The following is a 23,295-nucleotide window of genomic DNA, read 5'->3' on the forward strand; positions in this document are numbered from 1 at the left end:
GCGGCACGTGCTGCGTCTTCGAGTGTTTCGTTATCGTCCTTAAACATGTTAAACCACCGCTGCACTATCCGCGTAGTCACGACACCCTCACTAAAGGCCTGGCATGTATTCCACCTCGCAGCAGCGGCGTTTGACCCCAATTTGAACTCGTACAGCATACACGTCCTTATGACGCTCTGTAGAGGTCCCATGTTCACTCTGCCCTTACGCAAGTTTGCATTGTAACTGAACTGCCACAACCAGATAATATGTTGGATATACCCACACCAACAACTATCTTCGCCTTATTTCTATTTGCATCCAACTCACGGTGTGAGGGCTAATTGAATACAGACCTCTACAAAAAGCGACAGAACTTTCTTCGTTACCTTTATACATTCTTTCCGTGTCCGTGAGTTTTCTCGAAGTTCTATTTCCTTCCTTTCGATTCATTAGTATAATCCTAGCCTTTCCCGCTGATCTAGTGGCTAACGCGTGCGCCATTGTTGCACGTGGATCTTGGTTCGATTCCTGACGGGAGAACACAAAAGAATTACCATTATTTATTGCCATTAATTATTCTTTTCCTTTGGCCTAAAAGGCATATTCGTGGCATGTTAAACTAAAAATTCCACTATTCATTCATATAGCCCTATCATCATTCACTTGCAGTTCTCATCGGTTTCCTTTAGCCTATATGCTGGGGCATTGGGTGCGATCCTTTACTCCAGCTCTCTGGGAGACGAGGCCTACGTGAGAGTTGATGTTACATGATGGTCGTGCACCTGACAAACTGGACCAGATTCAAGCCTCGGTTCGAAGCCCACGTTAATAGGTTCTGTCCTTCATATCTTCAGTGTTACATAAGAACGCAAAGTTCAAATACTTTAAATGTTGTAGCGTACATGGCACAAGCATGGTATGTGAAACCAATAGGGGTTAGCATAAATTATTCGTTTTGAAAAGGCTGTATTTTCAAATATATTACAGTTTACACACATGAAAGATACATGAAAAGTACCACACACTCACCAAGTTTGTACTGTGTGGCAGCACGAGTTCATTCTCTTTTCGATCAGGTGTGGCAATATGAGGTTAGTATCTGTCGAAAATGGAGAGAAAGGAAGAAAAAACATTTTGTATGCTTGAATATGCCAGATCGTGTTACAGCTGTGCAACACGCTTTCAGAAGAGAATATGGAAAAGAACCGTCATGTAAACAAAGCATTTTTGCGGTGGTATCGGCAATTCAAGGACACTGGCTGCTTGTGTAAATGGAAAAGCACCTGGCTTCCCATATCTCCTGATTTAATACCCTGCGGCTTCTTCCTGTCGGGTTACGTTAAGGACCTTGTTTATGTACCCCCACGACGGCAATCCTTAGTCGAGCTCGAAGAACGCATCAGTGCTGCAGTGCATACAGTTGGCAGGACTACAAAATGAGCTCGAGTATGCACATATTGAACATTTGTAGAGGATGTATAAAGTCGATGAGTTTGTGATTCTTTTCATATATCTTTCATGTGTGTAAGTATAATACTTTTGAACATATGGCCTTTTCAAAATGAATGAATCATTCATGGTAGTCCTGTACTTTCACTTCATTTTGTACGTCTCTATAATACAATCAAGTATCAAGCTTTATTATGCTGTATTATAATGATGTTTTGAAACATATCCTGTCCATTATCTGGATCGTTATACCTTTGCTTCCGCCTTCACTATTTCTTATGTCAGCGATTCTCGAATATCCGAAATCAGAAAGCAGTAACTTCCTTTAATATGTACATGGAATATTTAGTTACTATTCGGAAAACGAACTTGTCATTTATTACAATGGTGAATATTTGTGTTATCTTGCATATATATGTTAATACAGTAATTCTGCTTAATAATAGGACAAACTGCTTTCTAGAATCATAATTCACTGTACGCAACATTGTGATAAAATGACCGGCCGCTTACTAGGACCCAAACTCCGTGCTCTTATAAAAAAAAAACTGCACTGTACTCTGGTGATTCGTTCGAGAAATTATTATTTGACCAAATGATAAGTGAGATAATTATGAAATTAGGAAATTTCCAAATTAATGCGAAATGAAAAAATTACGAAATTAGGAAATTTCCAAATTAATGTATAAAACAGGAATATATATAAGAGTACTGGCTATATAGTAAGTGCTCACAATTAAGTATCCTATATGAAAATTTGAATTAGAATATTTGATAACCTTGAAATGAACAATCAGATTGGAGTGGAAAGCTTTCGAAACGTGCCCTACAATTTTGGTTGTTGACACTTCATTATGCTACAGTGAACATATTATTTTGTTACAGTTTCAAATAATCCAGGCTTTGTCCATAAGAGCTGTAGAAAAGTCGGGGATGACAGCAGATCTCTGCAGAACTTGTTAGAGGGTGATCAATTAATGAAAAAAAATCGAAAGTAACACTTCCGCAACCGGGGCCTTCATTGTGAAACTCAATATTCAAAATGGCGCCCGCGCGCAAGTACCAAATTATATTTGAACTGAAATATCTTCTCACAGGAACAAGTTAGAAACTTCGTTTTTGTACCAAATTAAAGATAATTGATAGAAGAAGTAAGAAAACTGGATATATTGTTTACATGTTGCCGCCATATTTAAAAATAACGGTTATTTGGGACAAAAATTAGTTTTTCTCGTTTCTCTTTTTTCATTTCATGACAAATAACTATAAAATTATTAAAAATATGAAAACGCAGCCCAAACTAATTAGAGGAGCATAATCTTAGCTTTCTATCGTTACCAATATCTTTAGTAGATCTTAAAAAATGATAGAGCTATTAAAATTTGAGTGGCGCAAGGTGTAGCGTTTTTTGGACTGTTATAACGAGAATATATTTTATCTATCTATATTTAACTATTAATTATATGTAATAATAAGTTTTACCATTTTGCTGTGTGGAAGATCTTAACACTTCTTTTATTTTCCCAAAAGATGACTGCTCGAAACCATTACATCACAAATACATGTCAAATATCCTTCTTAGTGACCTCAACTATATCTTCATAACAACCAACTATCTATATCCATGACAACCTAATCAACAAACTTTTTCATTTTCAATATATATTTCTGCTCACTTATTGCGCCTCTGATCATTGATAACATCATTATCGTTATGTAATATGTCGCTCGAACGGGAATTCCGTAACAGTAATACTGTGAAGGAAAAAACCCTGGATTAAGTATTTCCAAATATTGACTTTTTGAATAGCCCTCATATGAAATTAAAATTACATTAATATAAATATTTTTCTTCTCTTTTCCTTATATATATTCATATTACAACATTATATTCTTTTATATGTAGTATTAATTATATATATCACCATATATCCATTTATTAATAACGTCGATTCAAAATATATATATATATATATCGTCGATGGGACTATTCAAAAAAAAAAAAAAAATGAAAACTAACTAATGGTTTCTGCAAGGGTACTACTTACATATTCCTTCCCGTATTAAATAATGTGACATCATTTTTATCTATATTTAACATATTCAACCATGTTCTAGCAACATTGTTTATAAATAACGACTATCATCCTATTAGATGTTAATAAAAGGCAATATAACATGCAAAGATTGTAAGGCAATATAACATGCAAAGATTGTGAGCAACAATATAACATAAAACAAGTACAGATTGATAGAATTATCATTCCATCATTATTTGTTTCGATTTAAGATTAATGTCATGAACTTCAACTAAACCTAATTGGCTCTCTTTTGGAGCAAAATCAATTGAGTACGGTCCCCTCAGACGCCGTAACTCCAATCTAAGTTATGTCCAACAAATTCCTTATAGAAAACAAAACTTATTAACTTCAATATATATCCTCGCATTACAAAGATGCTTTTAAAACATACTTTATAACATGAAGCATGCATAATACTATTAATATTGCCTTTTGCAATCATAATAAAACTCATAAATAATATGAAGCACAAATATTAAAGAAACATATAACACTAAGACATATTGTGATATAAATTAAATAATTACGATCATAGACATGAAGTTCAAGATTAAATAACATAAAATAAGATACAATAAACCGATTCACATATCCATAAAGTATGTTCATTTTTCCTCAACACGGGTTCAATCCATTTCACATTAACATAATATATCCCAGGTGACTCATAGCTTCAATTAAATCACATTGTATTTCACATTCTTGTGTGCTGTCTTGTTTTTCATGATATGTTACTATATTTTGATTTCTATTCACGGAATTCCTGCCATTTAAGAACGCACTTCTCGAGAAAGTACCACGATTTTGCGCAAAAGGACGATAATTATTATTCCTGGTATTTGGATATTGATTTTGCGTAAAAGCACGTTGACTGCCATTTCTATAATTTCTATTGAAATTTCGTTGGTTATTCCTAAAGTTTCTAGAACTGTTTCTACAATTAGGTGGCGCCTGATTACCGATACCACTTTGATTAAATTGGCGATTATTGTGTTGGACATCGACATTATGAATTGATGCTTAATCAACATGAGTACGAGTCAGATTGTTCTGCTTTTTCGGCCATCGGTTATTGTTTTGCATTGAAGATTGACTTTCAAAGGTTTGTACGATCATAAGGAGATGGTTAAAATTGTGCTGTCATCAACGATTGTTGCAACCGAAAAGGCAAAAGTATACGAATAGAAGCAATGATTCGAGCCTCGGGATGGAACGGGTTGATAGATTTCAGTTCATTATATGTAGCCACCACAAAGTCTGTAATGCTTTTATGAACCCTCGGATTATAATGCCTCGATCGAATTAACGCGTCTCGCTTAGCCAGAACAAAATCGTTCTCATAGTTTGACAACAATGCATTTCTAAAATCAGAATACTTACGTAAACTATTTCTGATAGCCTTAAACCAAGTAAGACACGGAGGCAACAATACATGAGGCAAAACTTTTAAAAATTGAGATTCCTCGACACCCATTAAATTACATTCGTCTTCGATTTTTTCCAGAAATGCGCTCGCTGATATGTCTTCGGATAACCCACTGAATTTTGAAAGAGACCTTATCTCACTGAAACGTAGACATTTACTCCTTTTCTTGTGTTTCGATGTTCGAACGCCTGTAAACACTACCTTCTGATGATGAGGTACACCATTATTTATTACTTCTTTATCTGAACTGTCTTCACTGTAGCCATATGATTCTAAATCATCGTTTACATTTTCGGGTATATTTGAAGACTGTTGCACACTGAGTGAAGGAATTTCTTGAGTGTTCTCTGATATATTTGAAGACTGTTGCACACTGGGTGAAGGAATTTCTTGAGTATTCTCTGATCCGGTAAATTTAGAACGACACACTTCTTGTAGAAGATTAACTTCCTTCTGTAATGTTTTCATCTTATTCGAATGCTCTGTTACAGCATTTTCAAGTATATCTACTATATTTTGTAACCTCCTGTGATATCCGTCCTACATTTTGATCAGTTAATTCGAATTTTGCATTGAACTGTTCATTCATTAACTTAGAATCAATTCGCTGAGTCAATTGTTGAGTGATTTCTTGGGACATCAGCTGTATTTGTTGACTTGTATTGAGTTTCATTTCTTCAACTTTCGCTGCAAGCTGTTGACTCGTATCGAGTTTTATTTCTTCAACTTTCGCTTCGACTTTTGTTGTAATCTCATCGAATTTCGTTGTAAGTTCACTGGACATTTGCTGCTTTAATTGCATAATCATATCCAAGATTTGATTAGTAGTTACAATTTGTGACATGGATCTGTATTATCGGTCATTAACCTATCATCATTATGTACATTTGCCATATTTGTCTTACGTTCGATTTTTCTTCCACTACGCAAACAAGTATAATGTATATTCATAAGTCCCTTTATATTAAAATTAAACCCTGTCTTTATTATGCTTCAACACTTCTACAGGTTCCCGGGTTTCGGCACCATTATATAACGAGAATATATTTTATCTATCTATATTTAACTATTAATTATATGTAATAATAAGTTTTACCATTTTGCTGTGTGGAAGATCTTAACACTTCTTTTATTTTCCCAATAGATGACTGCTCGAAACCATTACATCACAAATACATGTCAAATATCCTTCTTAGTGACCTCAACTATATCTTCATAACAACCAACTATCTATATCCATGACAACCTAATCAACAAACTTTTTCTTTTTCAATATATATTTCTGCTCACTTATTGTGCCTCTGATCATATTCATAAAACAAGTACAGATTGATAATATTACATCATTATGATATTGCGCCTCTGATCATTGATAACATCATTATCGTTATACTGTTTAATAAATTATCGGAAAATCACTCACTACTCGCAAAACTTTCAAAGCTATTACTTTTCAACAAATTAAAATAGTCCATTCATTTTATCTATAAATTAAAGGTAATAGGTTGCTGTGTCGTAGGAAATGAAATAATAATGTTATTGCATTTGTCAAATATTATTATTAACATGTTTGTTCATATAATATGTAGCTAATGTAATTATTATTATTATTTTATTTTGCAGACTTTGATGTCATGAGAATTTACTTTAATTTGATGGTAATATCGTGTGTGCTTGTGAGAGCTAGTAATATTTAACTAAGTTTTCTACAGTTTCAAAATTTTTACGAATATATGACTAGCTGTGCTTTAGAGAATATTTACATATTTCTTTTCAGAGCATAATGTAAAATTACTGATATCCAACATGAAACACTCATGTAATTTTTGGAACAACTGAAGAGGCAGTGACAGATATAGCAGGAGTTGCACCATTTTCAAGCAGTAATTCACTCAGATACATTTCAAAGACGATAAACTGCTTTTGTGCAGAGGTAGTCTTTTAAGACATCTTGAATTTGAATTTTGTTTTCCGAGAAAGCCCAAAATCTCTCCATTTGCACCGGTAGGAATGTGTACATGACAGATTAGTTAGTAGTATAGGTGAGGCGGTTATCCTTTGCTGTCTTTCCACACTTTTGACCGAGGTGATTAGATAGTTACATAAAATCCCTGCGGGTGCGTGTTTAAACATTGCTGCAACTCCTGAAGAATACATCAAACAGATCAGCAAATGTTTGTAAACCTTTCACTTGAGTTTTACGAAGTTGGTTCATAACATCAGCAATAATTGCTGTATTCATTGATGAATGTCCTTCGAAAACGCACTCAGACGGTTCCAACAACTTTTGCAAAGTAGACAAGTAGACTACTTTATTTGCTTGACGAAACAGTGGAAGTTTTCGTCTGTGAATGGTCTTCGACAACGGAGTTGTTTTGTACAAAAATTGCTCGTTTCGGAATGCCACATAAGCTTCATGGCTACGTATCAGGTAATTCAGGATTTCTTCTGCATTAGAATCTGGTACAACTTCATGCGACATGAAATGGTACAACTTCACAGAACTGTGAACTTTGTACTGGATTTCCCTGCGCTCCATAAAATTCTACCATTCTGTTAACATAGTTACGAACTTCATCAAGTACATTGCTAAGGAACTCATGGTCTGTTTGTGATATACCAAGAATCTGACTGTAGATTTGGCGTATCGAAAGAACTTCGTGGTACGACAGTTCTCACTCCGTAATATAATTCTTTCTGCGCGTCTGACCCATAATTCCTTCCGATGATTTCTTAGATCTATTTATAATCTGTTCAAGTATCATATCAGCACCAACTGCGCTATATACATTGTTCGTTCTTCCGACTACGAAGTGACCATTCATGAACTGAGCATTTATTTCCGGGTGTTGAGTCTCCAAATTTCTAATTTTTTCAAGATAGAGGGACGCGCACCGCAGGAAATTGATTCGATTGAATGCCATGAATACCGGAAGCAACTGCTGTACAATATACAAATGCAGCGGCCAGTATCCTTCTCGGTCAGCTCTTATAAGACTTTTCAGCAGAATAAAAGATGTAAAAACTGTTCAAGGCAGCGGCCCTGCTCTGAGATTGAGCTGAGTTTCTCTGAAAAGTTCTGCAAAGCTTCGGTATTTCATCTGAATTAATGCCCAACTCCATGAACTGATAAGAGCACGTTAAGCTTGTCTTTCTTTCATAATAGTCATAGTGTCTACGAACTGTTGAATGACAGACGTATAATATTCACCTTCTTCCAGGAAAGCCTTCCCTTTAGCATAAACACATCTGCAATCATAAACATCTCTCTCACTGCCCTAACGTAGATAGTTCCCTTTAGAATACTCTCGGTCACTTTGGACTCAAAAATTTTCTATGAAAAGAGACTCCAAACCACTACCAGAAATGTACTTTCCTGTGCAGACAAGAAGGTCATGTGTAATGATCCTAGCATGAGGACAATTTTTGAAAATTCATTGCTCCTAAGTTGAATTTCGGCAGCAATGTGATACACCCCTTCGCCACATACTACAGGCATTGAAGATTGGTTTAAGTGTATAAGTAGGCTCTGGAAGTTTTTTTCATTGCTGTGTATACACTATTATATTCCGTTACTGGATACGGCAGTACTGGAAGAAAGCCAACTTGTTTCTTGGAAACATCTGAATCCGTTATTTTCGCATTTACAGTACCCCGCGTTAGAGTGGATTCTTTAGTTTCTAGCTTGTATGCAGCATGCATTGTCTTGAGTAAACTCATTCTGACGCAGATTATCGATGTCCAAATCATACAGTTCGGGAGAAATTGTTAGCGTGTTTTGAATCGATATAGGTTGTATCTTCCTTTTTTCTTATTTCTTCAATTGCTAAGATGGAAGCAAGGATGAAGATTAATGGAAGTCTTGCTAATAACGACTTCGACAATTTCGGTTTCGATGGGACTTTTAGCATTTCCCGGAAAAAACACCATGACTGTATCGTGGCTATCACGGATTCCTGACAGAGTAGCCTCTTCAAGGTCGAAATTGTCCATAGCTCCTACCGTGAAACTATCACCCTGAAAGTGGCTTGAAAAAGACATGGTGGAGGAACAGGTCTTTAGTGTATATTGTGCAAGGTTGCTTCGTGCTTACATGATACCTTTATAGCCAACTGACACACCTAATTTTTTCATAGTTGAGATCAGTTGTCTGATTTTTCATTTCTCATGAATTGAATGTGCCACCATCAAATGCATGGGGGTTGCTTTCCTACGACGATATATTATAGAATAAAGTCTGGAAGATTGACTTCAATAGATTCTGAAAATTTAGATTTTTTTGGTCGTAAAATTCTTCAAGATCATTTTCACTGTCTTCGTCAGTGATATGTAGATCTTCGCTTGCGTCCCAGATATGATGTTCAGCTTGACCACTTGTAGCACTTCTGCTAGCAAATCCAAAAGTGGTTGAGGAATTCTAGTTGTTGTCCAGGACTTATGAAGTTGCTGACTGTCCCCAAATTCTCCTTCAATACCGAAATCTGTGTGAAGGAGAACCGTTCGTACTTCTTTCGCCCCATTCATATGTTAATCGATCTCAGTTTGTCAGTTACCTCTTCGGCACTAAATAATGAGTTGAAACCCAGAATCGGTTTATTTCTTTTTCGAAGGCTTCGAAAACCTTACTTTTCCTCCAAAGTTTAACTTCGTTGTTATTAAAAGTCAGTTCACTGTTTCCATTAATGAAGTCTCGAATTTCCGACAATATCAATCCACACCCTCATCCAATAGTTTCTCGATAATTGGCGCCACTTTATTAAGCACTCCATTTTTATTAGTTTTCTTAGACTTGGTAGTTGTGCTATCTGATTTCTGAGAATATTTATTGAACTTAAGAAGGTAGTGCTCAAGACAGGCCTTAGATAATAGAGATCTGTACCGAAAACAGGTAATTCATCCTCCAAGTCACAAGTTCTCGTAAATCCGTTATCTTTAAAGAACATGGTTGGGGATAAAAATGTAGTTGCACTATTTGATTCACATATTTTGTACTTTTGTTTAATTCCGTTGTATTTCTCTTTCCCATATACTACACATAAAACATTTCTTGCTTTTTTGATTGAAGATGGTGATTGTTGAACTGGAATATCTACTCTCATTTTCTTTGCCATTGGCTCAGATTGAGATTTTATTGAACGTTGATTCAGCTTCTAAGTGTCACTACGTTCTCTTTTCTTTTTTTCCGTAACAACACATTCTTGTTTGAATATAACATATAGAATGCGTCCTTACAATGATACACAAATTCTGCACCTCGCTGAAGATCCGTAAGTCTATTCAGAACACCATCCTTGCGAATGTCAGACGCAGCTATAACATCTTTTCTCTCACGGAAAGACGACATTGTTTTAACTGAAGATTTGTCACGATTCTGGCAAATGATGCAGGCATTTACGTCTAATACGGATGCAGTGGAAGAGGTGTCCTGGGATAGGGAGATGCCAAACAGGTTTTCTATAGTAACTGTCTAATTGGTGGCAACTATGGATTTTTATTATTCCTCTCTCCACATTAGAGTCTGCAACATTAGCTACATATTATATGAACAAACATGTTAATAATAATATTTGACAAATGCAATAATATTATTATTTCATTTCCTACGACACAGTAACCTATTACCTTTAACTTATCGATAAAATGAATGGACTATTTTAATTTGTTGAAAAGTAATAGCTTTAAAAGTTTTGCGCGTAGTGAGTGTTATTCCGGTAATTTATTAAACAGTCCAAAAAAACGCTACACCTTGCGCCACTCAAATTTCAATAGCTCCATCATTTTTTAAGATCTACTAAAGATATTGGTAACGATAGAAAGCTAAGATTATGCTCCTCTAATTAGTTTGAGCTGCGTTTTCATATTTTTAATAACTTCATAGTTATTTGTCATGAAATGAAAAAAGAGAAACGAGAAAAACTAATTTTTGTCCCAAATAACCGTTATTTTTAAATATGGCGGCAACATGTAAACAATATACTTAGTTTTCTTACTTCTACTATCAATTATCTTTAATTTGGTACAGTAACGAAGTTTCTAACTTGTTTCTGTGAGAAGATATTTTAGTTTAAATATAATTTGATACTTGCGCGCGGGCGCCATGTTGAATATTGAATTTCACAATGAAGGTCCCGGTTGCGGAAGTGTTACCTTCACTTTTTTTCATTAATTGATCACTCTCTAACAGGTTCTGAAGAGATCTGCTGTCATCCCGGACTTTTCTACAGCTCTTATGGACAGAGCCTAGACTAAAATGCTTCCGTAGATATTACAGTGCATTGTGAAGTACGAGTTATCGTGAAGTTTTCTGTTCATAGAATTCACTAATACACATTCTAAAATACTCATTAGTCACTTAACATTTTTTCTGAGTCCTGGAATTTCGCTTTCGGGATACCTTCGTAAGCTAAATAAACACAGTCACAACCAGATAATTTATCAATTGTTTACTCTGCCCTTTCGCCTTACATATTACGAAAGTGGCTCGGTTACTACTAAACATTTATAATTTTGAAGCTTTATGAGAAAAATAAAATGTAGCATTCAAAACATTTTTTTATATTAACCTCGACTCTACGATTCGTATCTGCCACATTAATAATCAACAGATTAATGCATAAGTTCAGTTATGTGCAGGTATTTTTCAATATCGGTCGAGTTTTGAAAAAAAAAAAAAAATGTGGTGCCTGTAAAATTGCTAAAATAAGTCATAGTCTCTATGAAATATTTTATTTTAAGACTTCAAAACTTATTGTAAAAGTTACTCGCTAGGCTGAAATAATTGTTTGAATGTTTTTGAACGTGACTGTTCTAATCATTTAAATTTTTCTTTCAGAAAAGCCTTACCCAGAGTACATAGAACTTTTGGCGCAAGTGACGTCGATGCAAGCACCAGTAGCAGGCGGTACAAACGTTCTTCCCTCTCAAGGACTTACTTCGGAACAGCTGATGGAAGGTGTGTTAGAAGGGTTGGGAATGGAAAGTCTGCAGTCCTCAATTAATTTGGGAGAAACAGCCGTTTACGATATAATGGGAAAGAGATTATGTAAAACTCAAGGTATCGATAAAGACACAGCGAACAAGAAATCACAGGACGTCTCCCCTTATCGTGACTCCGAGGTGTTGGTGTTCTCTTGTGGTCACCATTATACATCGGATGTATTCTACCAGTCAGTTTTACCAGATATGGAACTTGGACTTTTGCAGCTACATCACCCTCTTCCAAATACTGCCAAATTATTGAAAGGACTCTTTTCCGAATCACAGACATTAGACGTAGTTTGTCCCAAGTGTGTTCTGCAACATCTGCAATCTCAAATATAAATCATTTTCTCTCTCACTCTCTCTTTCTCTCTATCGTTTTAATAAAAAGAAGGGGGAATAGATAAAAGACATGTTCCTTTATAATTTATTTTACCCAAAGATTGTGTGGTGCTTCTATAGATTTATTCGCCATTGTTGTGCCAGATGAAATTTGTATATTGTGAAATAAATAGAGGAATGTTTTATAGAAAGAAACTTACGGTAAGTCTACAGTGTATATATTTTTGTTTAACCTTTTCCCATCCATCTTTTTATATATGAAATACGAGATTTCCTATTATTACTAACTAAAAGTTTAATGGTGTTACTAGTAAAAGACTGCGTATCTCACAATTAATAGTGGTAGATACTTCGATAATTTGGTAGATGTGTAACGTTGAACTGAAAATAATTTAAAATAATGAAGTTAAACCTATGAACTTATCCTAAGACTTATTCATGTGCTTTCAACCTGCAAGATAAAATATTTGCGGTAAGGTATAGGCCCCTACAATGGTAGTTACCATACTGTATTCTTCCCAGATGAAAATAGGTTATCGTGTGACTAATAGATTCCAATGAATGAATGACTATGACCTATATCATTACTGTGTCCTATATAGTTATATAACCGTATCACGAGTCTCTTTTGTTCTTTTTGGGGAAGACGGAATGCCGACGAGGGCAGAAAAGAATCCACTTTTGTATAAGGAACATATTCACAAACGTGGAAAACTTAACAACTTTTTTTGGATTCTGAAACTATTAATGAATGAGGAAGGCTTGTTTATGTAATCTCCAACTCAACACATTTTTCCCCCCTCAACGATAAAGAAACAACACAGGACTGTGATGTAAACGGTGCTGTCACTCGTGGCTTGTATGTGTGTACTATTTAGTTATTTGTGTAATAATGCCAAAAACCTTTCTTAAGACATGATGATTTCGTTTCTACAAGCGCATGGTTGAAACTAATGACTCAAAATAATTCCCTGGGGTCCATCTGTGAATAAGTCATATATCACTTTGTATTTCATGAAAAACTTATGAATAAATAAATAATTATTCATATAGCATTCATTTAAATGAATAAATAAAATGAATAAAGAAGTACTATTCTTTGTTGTAAATGAATACAGGAAAAATAAATCATTTTAACGCTACTTCATTGCGCCAAATTTTGCTGATTTCAGACACTTTGGTCGTCTCTTTCTCTTATCAGCGAGAAGTTGACGCAAGACCTTGTCGCTAGGGTAAAGCTTAGATTGAATGTAGCATGTGATGTTAATTGATATAGTGTTCTCTGATTATCACTGACAACACTCAAAAATTCTTTTAGAAATTGTAATGCACTTAGTTTTCACTAATCACTTAAGCATAGTATAGATTAAGGAAATAGGAATCACATTGCCTGCTTTCCACTGATCAGTTTGGATGGAATAGATCGTAGTCCATTTTGTGGACGTCCACTAGACAAAATGTAATATTCAAAATATCATTTGGATGTAGCTTGTAGCTTGACGAAGTCATTGAGTCTTCCTTTCTCTTTTCATCTTCTGAAGTCTAAAGGAGTGGATGGTTATAGAAGTTTCAGTTAGGATTAAAGATCAGGTATTTACCTCACTCAATTAAAATTATAGAACGCGTAATTTGTTATCTTTATGATATTTAGTTAAAAAATATTAAGACCAATTCTAAATAATTGTGATAAGTATTTCATAAATATGAAAAAACATAATTATTCATATTATCTGACTTTATTTTATCTGAAACTGTGTTTGTTTTAGTTACAGTTTTAAGTTATATTGCATATTCTTCTTTGTATTATTATTAAAATAATATATTATTAATTATTTATTGCTTAATTTTGAAGTTTGTCATTTCTTTAAAATGAGATGAATTTATATTCACTATACTCTGTATAAATCATTGAATCCCACAGCTAGTCAAAATCTTGGCCTAGTTTATCATTGAAGACTTAAGCACTATGTAGATAAATAAAATTAGGTTAAAACTATTATACAAATTTGATGAATACCGTAGTGCCGATTGTTCCACTAACTTAAAATGCCAATACCAAGAAAATGAAGAAGGTGTAAAAGTCCGTTATTGATTTTTCTGGGGCCGCGCTCTTTTGATATGAACTATTCGCACACATGATTGTATGGAAGACATAATATTTTTCAAGTCATCATTGTGTATATCAAAACGTTTTATCTATGAACAATGAAAATGTATTTTTAAATAATGGTTTTACAGCTGTATCAGATTTCTTAATTAGGTATATGGAAAATTGTTCCTATAGATTATAGAACATTATGCGAAGCAAAAATTATTTATGCATGGCATACCGTCACCATGTAAAAATGGGATAAAGTTTAAGATATTACATACCGAAAAGCTTAGAGATTGTTTCGAGATCTTACTTAATCCATTAAGGTAAATGTTACTCAACGGAAAGTTTAATGTTTCGTAACAATCGTAAGAAGTTAGTGAATAAGCTTAGTAGCTTATCGTTAATAGCGGCAGAGACTTATTCTAATGTAAGCCTGACTTGATGATAATTAAAAGAATGGATTTAAGTCTGTAAACTTCATTTTAAAACTTATTCATGTACTCGCAATTTGTAAGGTAAAGACTTAAGAATAGACCTCTATATTGATAGTTATTATCCTAGATTTTGTCACGATATAAACTGGCTATCATGCGAATGTAATGGAATACGATAAATAACTGACTGTACGAATGTATCGCAGTACTGTCTTTTCTCTATGAGTAATTGATCCTGAGCAATTTTGTTCTTACTTTTTGAAAATGGCAACATGTGCAGAAGAGAATCCACGTCTGTATGAGGAGGAGGTTCACAAAAATGTTTCTAGAATTCCGAAACTTTTAAAAAAAATTGGAGAAGCAGTGTTACCAACTTAAAAATGCTGCTCTAAAATGACTATCAATAACATGTCTCAACACTCTTCTGGCTACTTAATACATTGATGCATCTATGCACTAATATCCCTCTCGCAACCACCAAGGTTCATCTATATATGTATCTTTCCAAATGACGGCCTTATTTTGTCATGCCTTTTTAACACTGATAGCTATCTGAAGCTAATTCAATTTCACATTCGACTTCCACCTTTAAAAGAAGGAACCATCACCTATCCTCAACTATTCTAACATAAGCCACACTTGGCCACCTTTTTAACTTGAAACATCTTGCGCATAAACAAAACTCATGGTAACGAACAGTTCGTCTAAAATCTCAACATCTTGTCCCATTACATGCCAAACTCTAACGTTCTCCCAGGCATAGCTAAGAATCAGACAGACCGACCCTAAAAATTTCCGGGTATTGCCCAAACTAACAAACAGCAATATTACATTAATACTATATTTATATATATATATAAAAGTACTTATACTGACTTTCCGGATGCTTATTTCTTTTCTCTCCTCTTTTTCTCCAAGCTTCGTAATCTTTACTCCAGTCGAGAAATCCTAGTTCGTAACTCCTGAACCTCTTGATCTAGATACATGAATTATGTCGTGTATGAAAGAAACATGAACTGCAACGCTTACTGTTCTATGCAAAACATCTGCTCTCCCTCATTATTGTTTTCTTTACTCAGGCCAGTAGTATAGGCTACATTTTTTCCCCTCGATACCACTTTCGAGTTCGAGCTCCTGTATTCATGAACCTCGTACTCTTGCCCTGGCTTTCATCTCTTCTGAGTCGGTAAGTAATCTTCATCTGCTGTGGCTTTTAGGTAATTTCGTTTCCATCAGGGATATCTCTTTCTTCAAGTTACTACGTCAATCTGCTCCATTTCTTGAGTCAGCAGTAAACCCTACTCCTACATCCTCTGCATTTATCATCGAATCTGGCAAGCTATCTCCCGCCGATTGGTACTCGAGCGTCTCCATTGCTAAAAATTAATATAAATCACTATCTCCGGATCCAAGACTACTATATGTAATCCTGAGGCTTTAGGGTTAGCTTTATTTTTTTTCTCACTTTCCATCTCGGAACACTTCCATTCCTAATTCCTCATTTCTGCTCCAATGATTGAAGGATACAAGCTGGTGCAAACTAGTACATTTGAAGCAGCGCTTGTTGTATGCTGAATATTCGCTCTTATATGTGACCGCTTACATTTTGTTACATCTAATGTGTTTTCTTGAGTCAGATGTAGAAGAATAGTTGCTCCATGCTTTGTTGCAAACTCAAGGTGTAATTAGATCTGTTCTCATTCTTGCTTTTCTAGTATCTTCGCTGTTTTTCCATCTTACAAATTTGCTGCTGCTGAATTCCAGAACCACTGAACAAGGTAATTTGTTCTTCAGTGTTTTCCACTCCTATTGCAATGTCCATTGTCTGTTGGAATATAAGTGAAGTTGCTGCTAACATTTGTCTCCTCGTCACATTGTTCCTCACACCGAAAACAAACTGGTCTCTTAAAAAAAAAATTCCAAGCATGTTGCAAAGTTGCAGTAGGCGGCTTGATTTCGTCACAAACTGACACATTTTAATATTCTTGCTGTTTGATATTGTGGAATTTATACGCTCAGCTATCTCGTGCATTTTCCGTCCATAATGCCCCATGATGAGATCTTTAAAATTCCTCATAAGATTTCCGTGTTGGCATTTTCGGCATACAAATTCTTAAGCTCTTCGTATGTTTTTAGACCTATGATGGATAAAAATTTTGGAAGTTTTCTATCTTCTGGTAGCATAGAAGAAAAGGTCACTCGCTCAAACATTTTTATATAAGATTTGAGTTTTTCCTGATACCACATCAAAGGGTTCCAAATTACTAAAAAACAGCTATTACACTGGAAGCATAGATTTTATCAAAAAACTGCGCCAAACTGAAATGTTTCTCTAAAACCAATCGAAGTCTCCACGCGCTCAGCCAACTCGCTCCTTTCACTATCCTCACACCTCGTGAACTGAGGCTCTGCCACCTGGTTCCCAGGTTTCGTTCTCCTGGCAACCAGATGGCGAGCCCTGATTGGCGGAGGGTATTAAGAGGATCGAGCCGGCAGCTCGTATGCTTCATCTGTTTTATTTTCATTTATAGATACAAATTCAACATGGTAGTTGTATAATTGATATATACAATGAGCCATTGGTAACAGGTACTGTACACGACAAATACGTTTCTGCATACAATATACAACGGTTTGGTTATCACAGGAAATATGTACACTCATGTCCAAAATGATTGTCGCATATCTATAACTGTCTTCTTATAAGAATATAATTTAATAATGATTTTGCAGGGTATTTTTAATACTGACACTATGCGTATAATCGAGAAATGTATATTTGTGGTAAATTTCATAGGAAAAGAATTATAAATACGAAAATTAGAATAAGTAAAACAAAATGTTGCTAAATGAACAAGAAAGTTTTATTTTCGTTTTATTATTCTTATTTACTGCTCTTTTGACACGAAATTTGCCACATACATGTCTTTGCCGATTATACACATACTAACATTATAAGAAATACCAGGCGAAATCGTTATCAAATTATATAGCTACAACAATATATTTTATAGACATGCGACAATAATTTTGGACATGAGTGTACATTGTTTGGATATGCAAAAAACAATAGCTATGGCCATCGCCATAAATTCTATTACAAAGATGAGATAAGGTCGAAGACCTGTCCATTGAAATACAATATTGCCATCAGCATCAACCACGGCCAAACTAATTGGAGTAGCATCGGTATGCCACAACAACACAGGATTGAATTCATGCCAGATTGGGCGAGGTTGAGCTTTCACATGTAACAAAATATTGATTAAAAATCGAAAAAAAAAAAAAAAACTTTGTGAAATGCAGCATATGCTAACGGAAAGGATACATTGGATAACTGAGTGATCCAAGCTATGTATCCGGCCAAAACTTGACGTGCTCGTGAAGAGCGTAACAAAACTGACCAAGGACAAGAAAGAACTATATCTAAGTATCTATCGTCTACTGTCATCTGGTTGTTAACCAAGTCAACATTAATACCGAGATATTGAAGAACTTTAGTGGGCTGCAAACTCGACTTCTCAACATTAATCGCCCATGTTGTCTGAGAAAGAATATTCACTGCTTGGCACAGATTCTCAGGAGAATCTATCAACAAAATGTCATCATAATACACTAGGTATTTAACTAACGAGCCTAAGTGAGTAGTTAATTCCTGTATTACAAATCTTTGCATAATGAGTGAGCTTAAAGCTCAACCCATGGGAAGACGAGTAATGCGGAAAAACGCTTCCTTTCACTTGATACCAAAAGTAGTTTCTGGTATTTAAACTCAAAGAAACATGATAAAAGCCCTGATTTAAATCAATTTTAACCAGAAAATCGTCTGGTGAGGCCAGGCGAGCAAGGTCAGTAATACGCGGAAGTGTAACATGTGATACAGAACGATAAAATTTTGTCCATAATGAACAATCATAAATAATTCTAACACTATCTTTCTTAGGATACAAAAGATAGGAAAAGTATTTCTTACGTGAGGAACACGCTCAATGATACCACTGTCTTCCAATTCCATGAACGCTGGCCAATATTTTGGGTTAGTTCTACGTATAGCACAAGGCGCCTGCGAGGGTGGATTGTGCGTTACTTCCGGCACGCAACAAAATGTGCCTGGAGTATCGAAATGCACATTGGTAGGAAACACAAGTGACACACTGAAAGATGCAAATAAAGATTTACTTTGAGGTGATTCCTCCGTTACCGTAGATTGACCATCATCGGAATCATCCTCCACTTCACTATCACTAGCACTTTGATTATCACAATGATCCTGGATTGCTTCTCTCCGAAAGTCCCAATCATCTGGGAGGACATGCCATGGCTCTTGGATGCGAAGATCCTGAATAACATCAATGTTGCGTTCTTGAGCCGCTAAGTACAGGAAGAGCAAACGAGGATCCTGTGGGGGCCATTGAATGTCTTCTGGTTGTAAGTCCAACTAAACTACCAATTCAGCCAAGGGATCCGGGAGTTGCATGGGTTGATGTGGAACATTTTCTAGTGGGTTGGCGGGCGCACCTTCTATTGGGAGCTGAGTCCAGAAATCCAGGAAGGGAAATTCCTCAGGATTTGTGTTTGGGAGCATTCTGTGTATTCTTACCCTTCTTCTTCTTCGTTGACGGCGTCGTCTGCGGCCGAAAGGGCTGTTGCGGAAGCTGAACGGTAAGACCGGGAATGGCTGTGAGAGGCGTGACGGAAGGCGACGGTACTCGCGACGTGTCGTAGGACACAATATGTACTGGGTAATTGACGTTATATCGATTGCTGACACAAAGGCACTGAGATGCAATTCTGGCAGAGTCGCAGCCGAAGCGGAGAAAGACCGATACCAAGACTAACCGTAAGAGCGGCAGGCGGGGCTCAAGGTTTTGTTCTGGCAACCAGGTGGCGAGCCCTGATTGGCGGAGGGCTAATAGCCTTCATGTATTTGGTTAAACTACCAATAAAACGTCACAACACTGACTACCTTTATACTTTGATGCATCTATGTACTATTTAATACATAAATAATCCCTCTCGCAACCACCAAGGTTCATTTATATATGACCTTCGAAATGGTCTTATTTTGTTGAACCTTTTTAACACTGACAGCTCTCTGAAGCTAATTCATTTTCACATTAGGCTTTCACCTTCAAAAAGGGACCATAACCCGTTCCCAAAACGATTCTAATAACGTAACGTTTAAACACATCTTGCCCGAACAAAATCCATAGTAATGAACTTCAACCGTTCCTTTACATCTCAACACCTTGACCGATTAATCATAAATAACACCTTCTCCGATTACTCCAAACAATATTCTCCCGGGTATACTCCAAAATAAAACTAACAAATAAACAGGTTTGGGTAATATTCCAACTCAACAGAAATGTTTTCTCAATTAGGAAAAAGGAAAACAGGACTGTCATGTAAACAATGTTGGCATAGTGTAGATTGGGTCAGTTATATTTGAGCAATAATTCCAAATCATTTCCCTTAATTCACGCCATGATTTGGGAAATACCCGACAATATTTAAATATATATAGTTTAAATCTAAGCTAAGTATTTGCATAAGTCATTAATCGTTTTGAAATTACGAAGCCTAAAAGTTGGTTATTGATTTTTGTCCTGCACCTGCTTTAAAAAAAAAAAAAAAAAAAAAAAAAAACCGCATATTATTGTATGAAAAGCATATCATTTATGTTTGAAGTCCGTTAACAGAGTAATGAGCTCAGAGTGTAAAAATGAAGGTTTCTTATTTTCTTCACAAAGACAAGATGGGTAGTACTCCGCTTTATATTCTGGAGGGATCTGACTTCAATCCTATGACAATCCACCTGATAGATCTTCATAGTATAAGCATAAAGTTTTTCTCATCACGCCAATACAGGGTAGTAAAATTTTCAAGAACTAGGCTTTACAGCTATATCTGCATTTCTTAATTAGATATAAGCAAATTTGCTCCCTGTAGATTAACAAAATTATACGAAGTTTAAATTATTTATGTATAGATGATAAGTAGGGAACTTTTTAAAAGTAAAATACGTAACAATAACATAGGAAACCAAAGTGTCATATATTATGCTTGGTTCATTACTTTATCAAAGACATTCTTTTTAGTATTAATATATTAACTAGTTCTTTTTTTCTTCTTTGGTTTAGAAGTGTTCACCTCATCATCATCGTATTCGAAATGTTCCTCACGTTTTCTCTTTCGAGATTTTTTCTGATCATCGGAATATGATTCCTCATGACGGTGCTTATGCTTTTTCCGCTTACGATTTGGACTCTCAGCACACACATCCCCTTCAGGCTCGTAAGTCTCGTTCAAATAACTTTCTTGTAAGGTGTCTTCCTCGGCTACATTTTCGTCTGGTATGCTCTCACGTTTCCTCTTCTTCTTCTCCTTTTTCTTTCTTTTCTTTTCTTTCTTCTCCCTCCGCGATAATTCGATTTCCGAATTGATTCTGTCCATAAACTCTATAAAGGAAGAAACAAACATGTATGAAAATATTACTAACTTAACTGATAGTATGCATATTTAATAATGAAATATTAATCTTGAACTCAACTTAAACACTCATTTTATTAATTGAAAAATAAAATCTTTAAGTTTAACGTCCGACGGTTATGCCGGTTAGGCTAAAGGAGACAGTGATAATGAGAAATGAGTGAAATGGTGGAATGAAGAAAGTGGGAGGAAACGGGAGAACCCCGAGAAAACCCACGAGCACGGTGTTTGTTCACCACAAAGTCCATACGGCGCAAGCTGGGATCGAACCAGGGACCCCAAGCACCGGAGGTAAACGCTCTACCACTGAGCCACCGCGCCCAAATTTTATTAATTCAGTCGTATACGTTTCTATGACTCCGTGTCATCATCATCGGTACGTGACTGTTAAGGAGTTTTTACATTAGTTCGAGGACTCTCATAATGGAATATATATATAATTCATGACTGTATTTTTCATGATTTACAATTTTACTAACATCAAGAACGCTTAAACTCTTCTCTGTCTCTTCTTATATTCACTTCTTAGAAAAATAAGATCACTCGTTAACAGCGTAACAACAATTGAGAAATTTATTATTCCAGCAAACCACATGAAGGGTTGATAAACTTCAGCGTAACACAATACCTGGCCTATTTTTAGGTCTTACATAAAACAATTCGTGTATGAAAAACAGTTTACTTTAATCCTATGCCTATGATCTAAATCAAGCACCATCAGAATTGAGTTGTTTGAGCTGTTGAACGTTGTTTCATCACTGGCGCGAGCGAGGCCATAAAAACATGTGAAAGGTAGTTTGATCACATGCTAACTATCAAATAAGAAACATGCTAAATCATACAAAGTGAGTCTGTACAACATACAGAAAGATGTGTCTAATAATGATGCTACTTTATAATGTTGAGCTTTACAACTACACTTGTTAGATGGATTTAAATATTTAACAAAACAAAACAAAAAAAAACTTTCCTTTCTGGCTGTATTATATGAAACTTGGAAAATGGAATTAAATACCATCATGTTGCCCTAGTAATAACGGAAAAGAAGCTTTTAAAGGATTGATATATACTATACTTTAGTTGACATTTTTAATCATTACATACACACATAATTTCTTGTACTTTGTCTTATAAACGAAAGAATACACAATAACAGGGTTCTCACAAAATTACTTTTATCATTTTCCCTGATTTCCAGATGCAAGACCAACAATTTTCCCTGACCCACGACATTTAATAAGATAACGGTGTACTGATGATGAATGCCTGTAAGAGCAAAATAAAGGTTTGGGCCAGTGGTTCTCAACCTGTGTGCTGCGAAAGATCTGCAACACTATATAGTAGACAGTGCCATACAAAAAGCTAATAATAGTAGACAAGCAAACAAGCGTAAGCTAATCAAAGAATTACTATTTGAGCTAGTAAATAAACTTTATAAGACATCTTCAAATAAAATTACACATTAACGTTAAACTTCTTTAATTAAAAAAAAATACGAAGAAGAAATTGGCCACCCTTCTTCCCAGTAAGCAGCTGTAACTTATGAATTCTTAAAAAAATGTCAACATATTGCTTCTGTTAATTTAGCAGAAAATAAGACGCGCTCCTAAAAATTTAGTAAACAAACGAAAAAAATAATACTTGAATGGAACTTCTCAACATTTCTTCAAATTCAATAAAATGAGAAAATGAAACAATGAGTTAAACTTCTCAAAATAATGTGTAAATGTGTATGCAATTGTGCAAATTGTTTTGACAATCACTATTTACCCCGAATCCTATATATACGTTGGGGCTTTCAGATTACTTTTAACTTTTAGATCTACAGACATTAGCTTATTTGCCGTTATGATCAAGTGAAGAATTTCTTTTTTTACAAAACGCTTCAATAAATTTACAATAACAGTGAACAATTCTTCATATAAGAGAGGGGCCACAGGTTCTTCGGCCTGAAACTTAGTTTAAAAATGGTTCTAGCTCCAATGCCACAGATCTGAAAAATGTATGTTTAACAGG

The 23,295-nt window shown here is 35.3% G+C and overlaps 2 protein-coding genes across 2 annotated transcripts in view; one reads left to right on the plus strand and one right to left on the minus strand.

The window, feature by feature from the left end:
• Positions 1-12,470, plus strand: part of ca (RCC1 and BTB domain containing protein claret) — a 153,956-nt gene extending 141,486 nt beyond the window's left edge. Inside the window, exon 27 of the mRNA XM_081742650.1 lies at positions 11,771-12,470. Coding sequence (XP_081598776.1) covers positions 11,771-12,258 — 488 coding nt within the window. The 3' untranslated portion in view covers positions 12,259-12,470. The remainder of the gene's footprint in view (positions 1-11,770) is intronic.
• Positions 12,471-20,825: 8,355 nt separating this feature from the next.
• Positions 20,826-23,295, minus strand: part of LOC145673185 (uncharacterized) — a 29,424-nt gene continuing 26,954 nt past the window's right edge. Inside the window, exon 5 of the mRNA XM_081742651.1 lies at positions 20,826-21,248. Coding sequence (XP_081598777.1) covers positions 20,899-21,248 — 350 coding nt within the window. The 3' untranslated portion in view covers positions 20,826-20,898. The remainder of the gene's footprint in view (positions 21,249-23,295) is intronic.

This window comes from Thermobia domestica, chromosome 16, assembly GCF_964235325.1.
Source record: "Thermobia domestica chromosome 16, izTheDome1.hap1.1, whole genome shotgun sequence".
NCBI lineage: Eukaryota > Metazoa > Arthropoda > Insecta > Zygentoma > Lepismatidae > Thermobia > Thermobia domestica.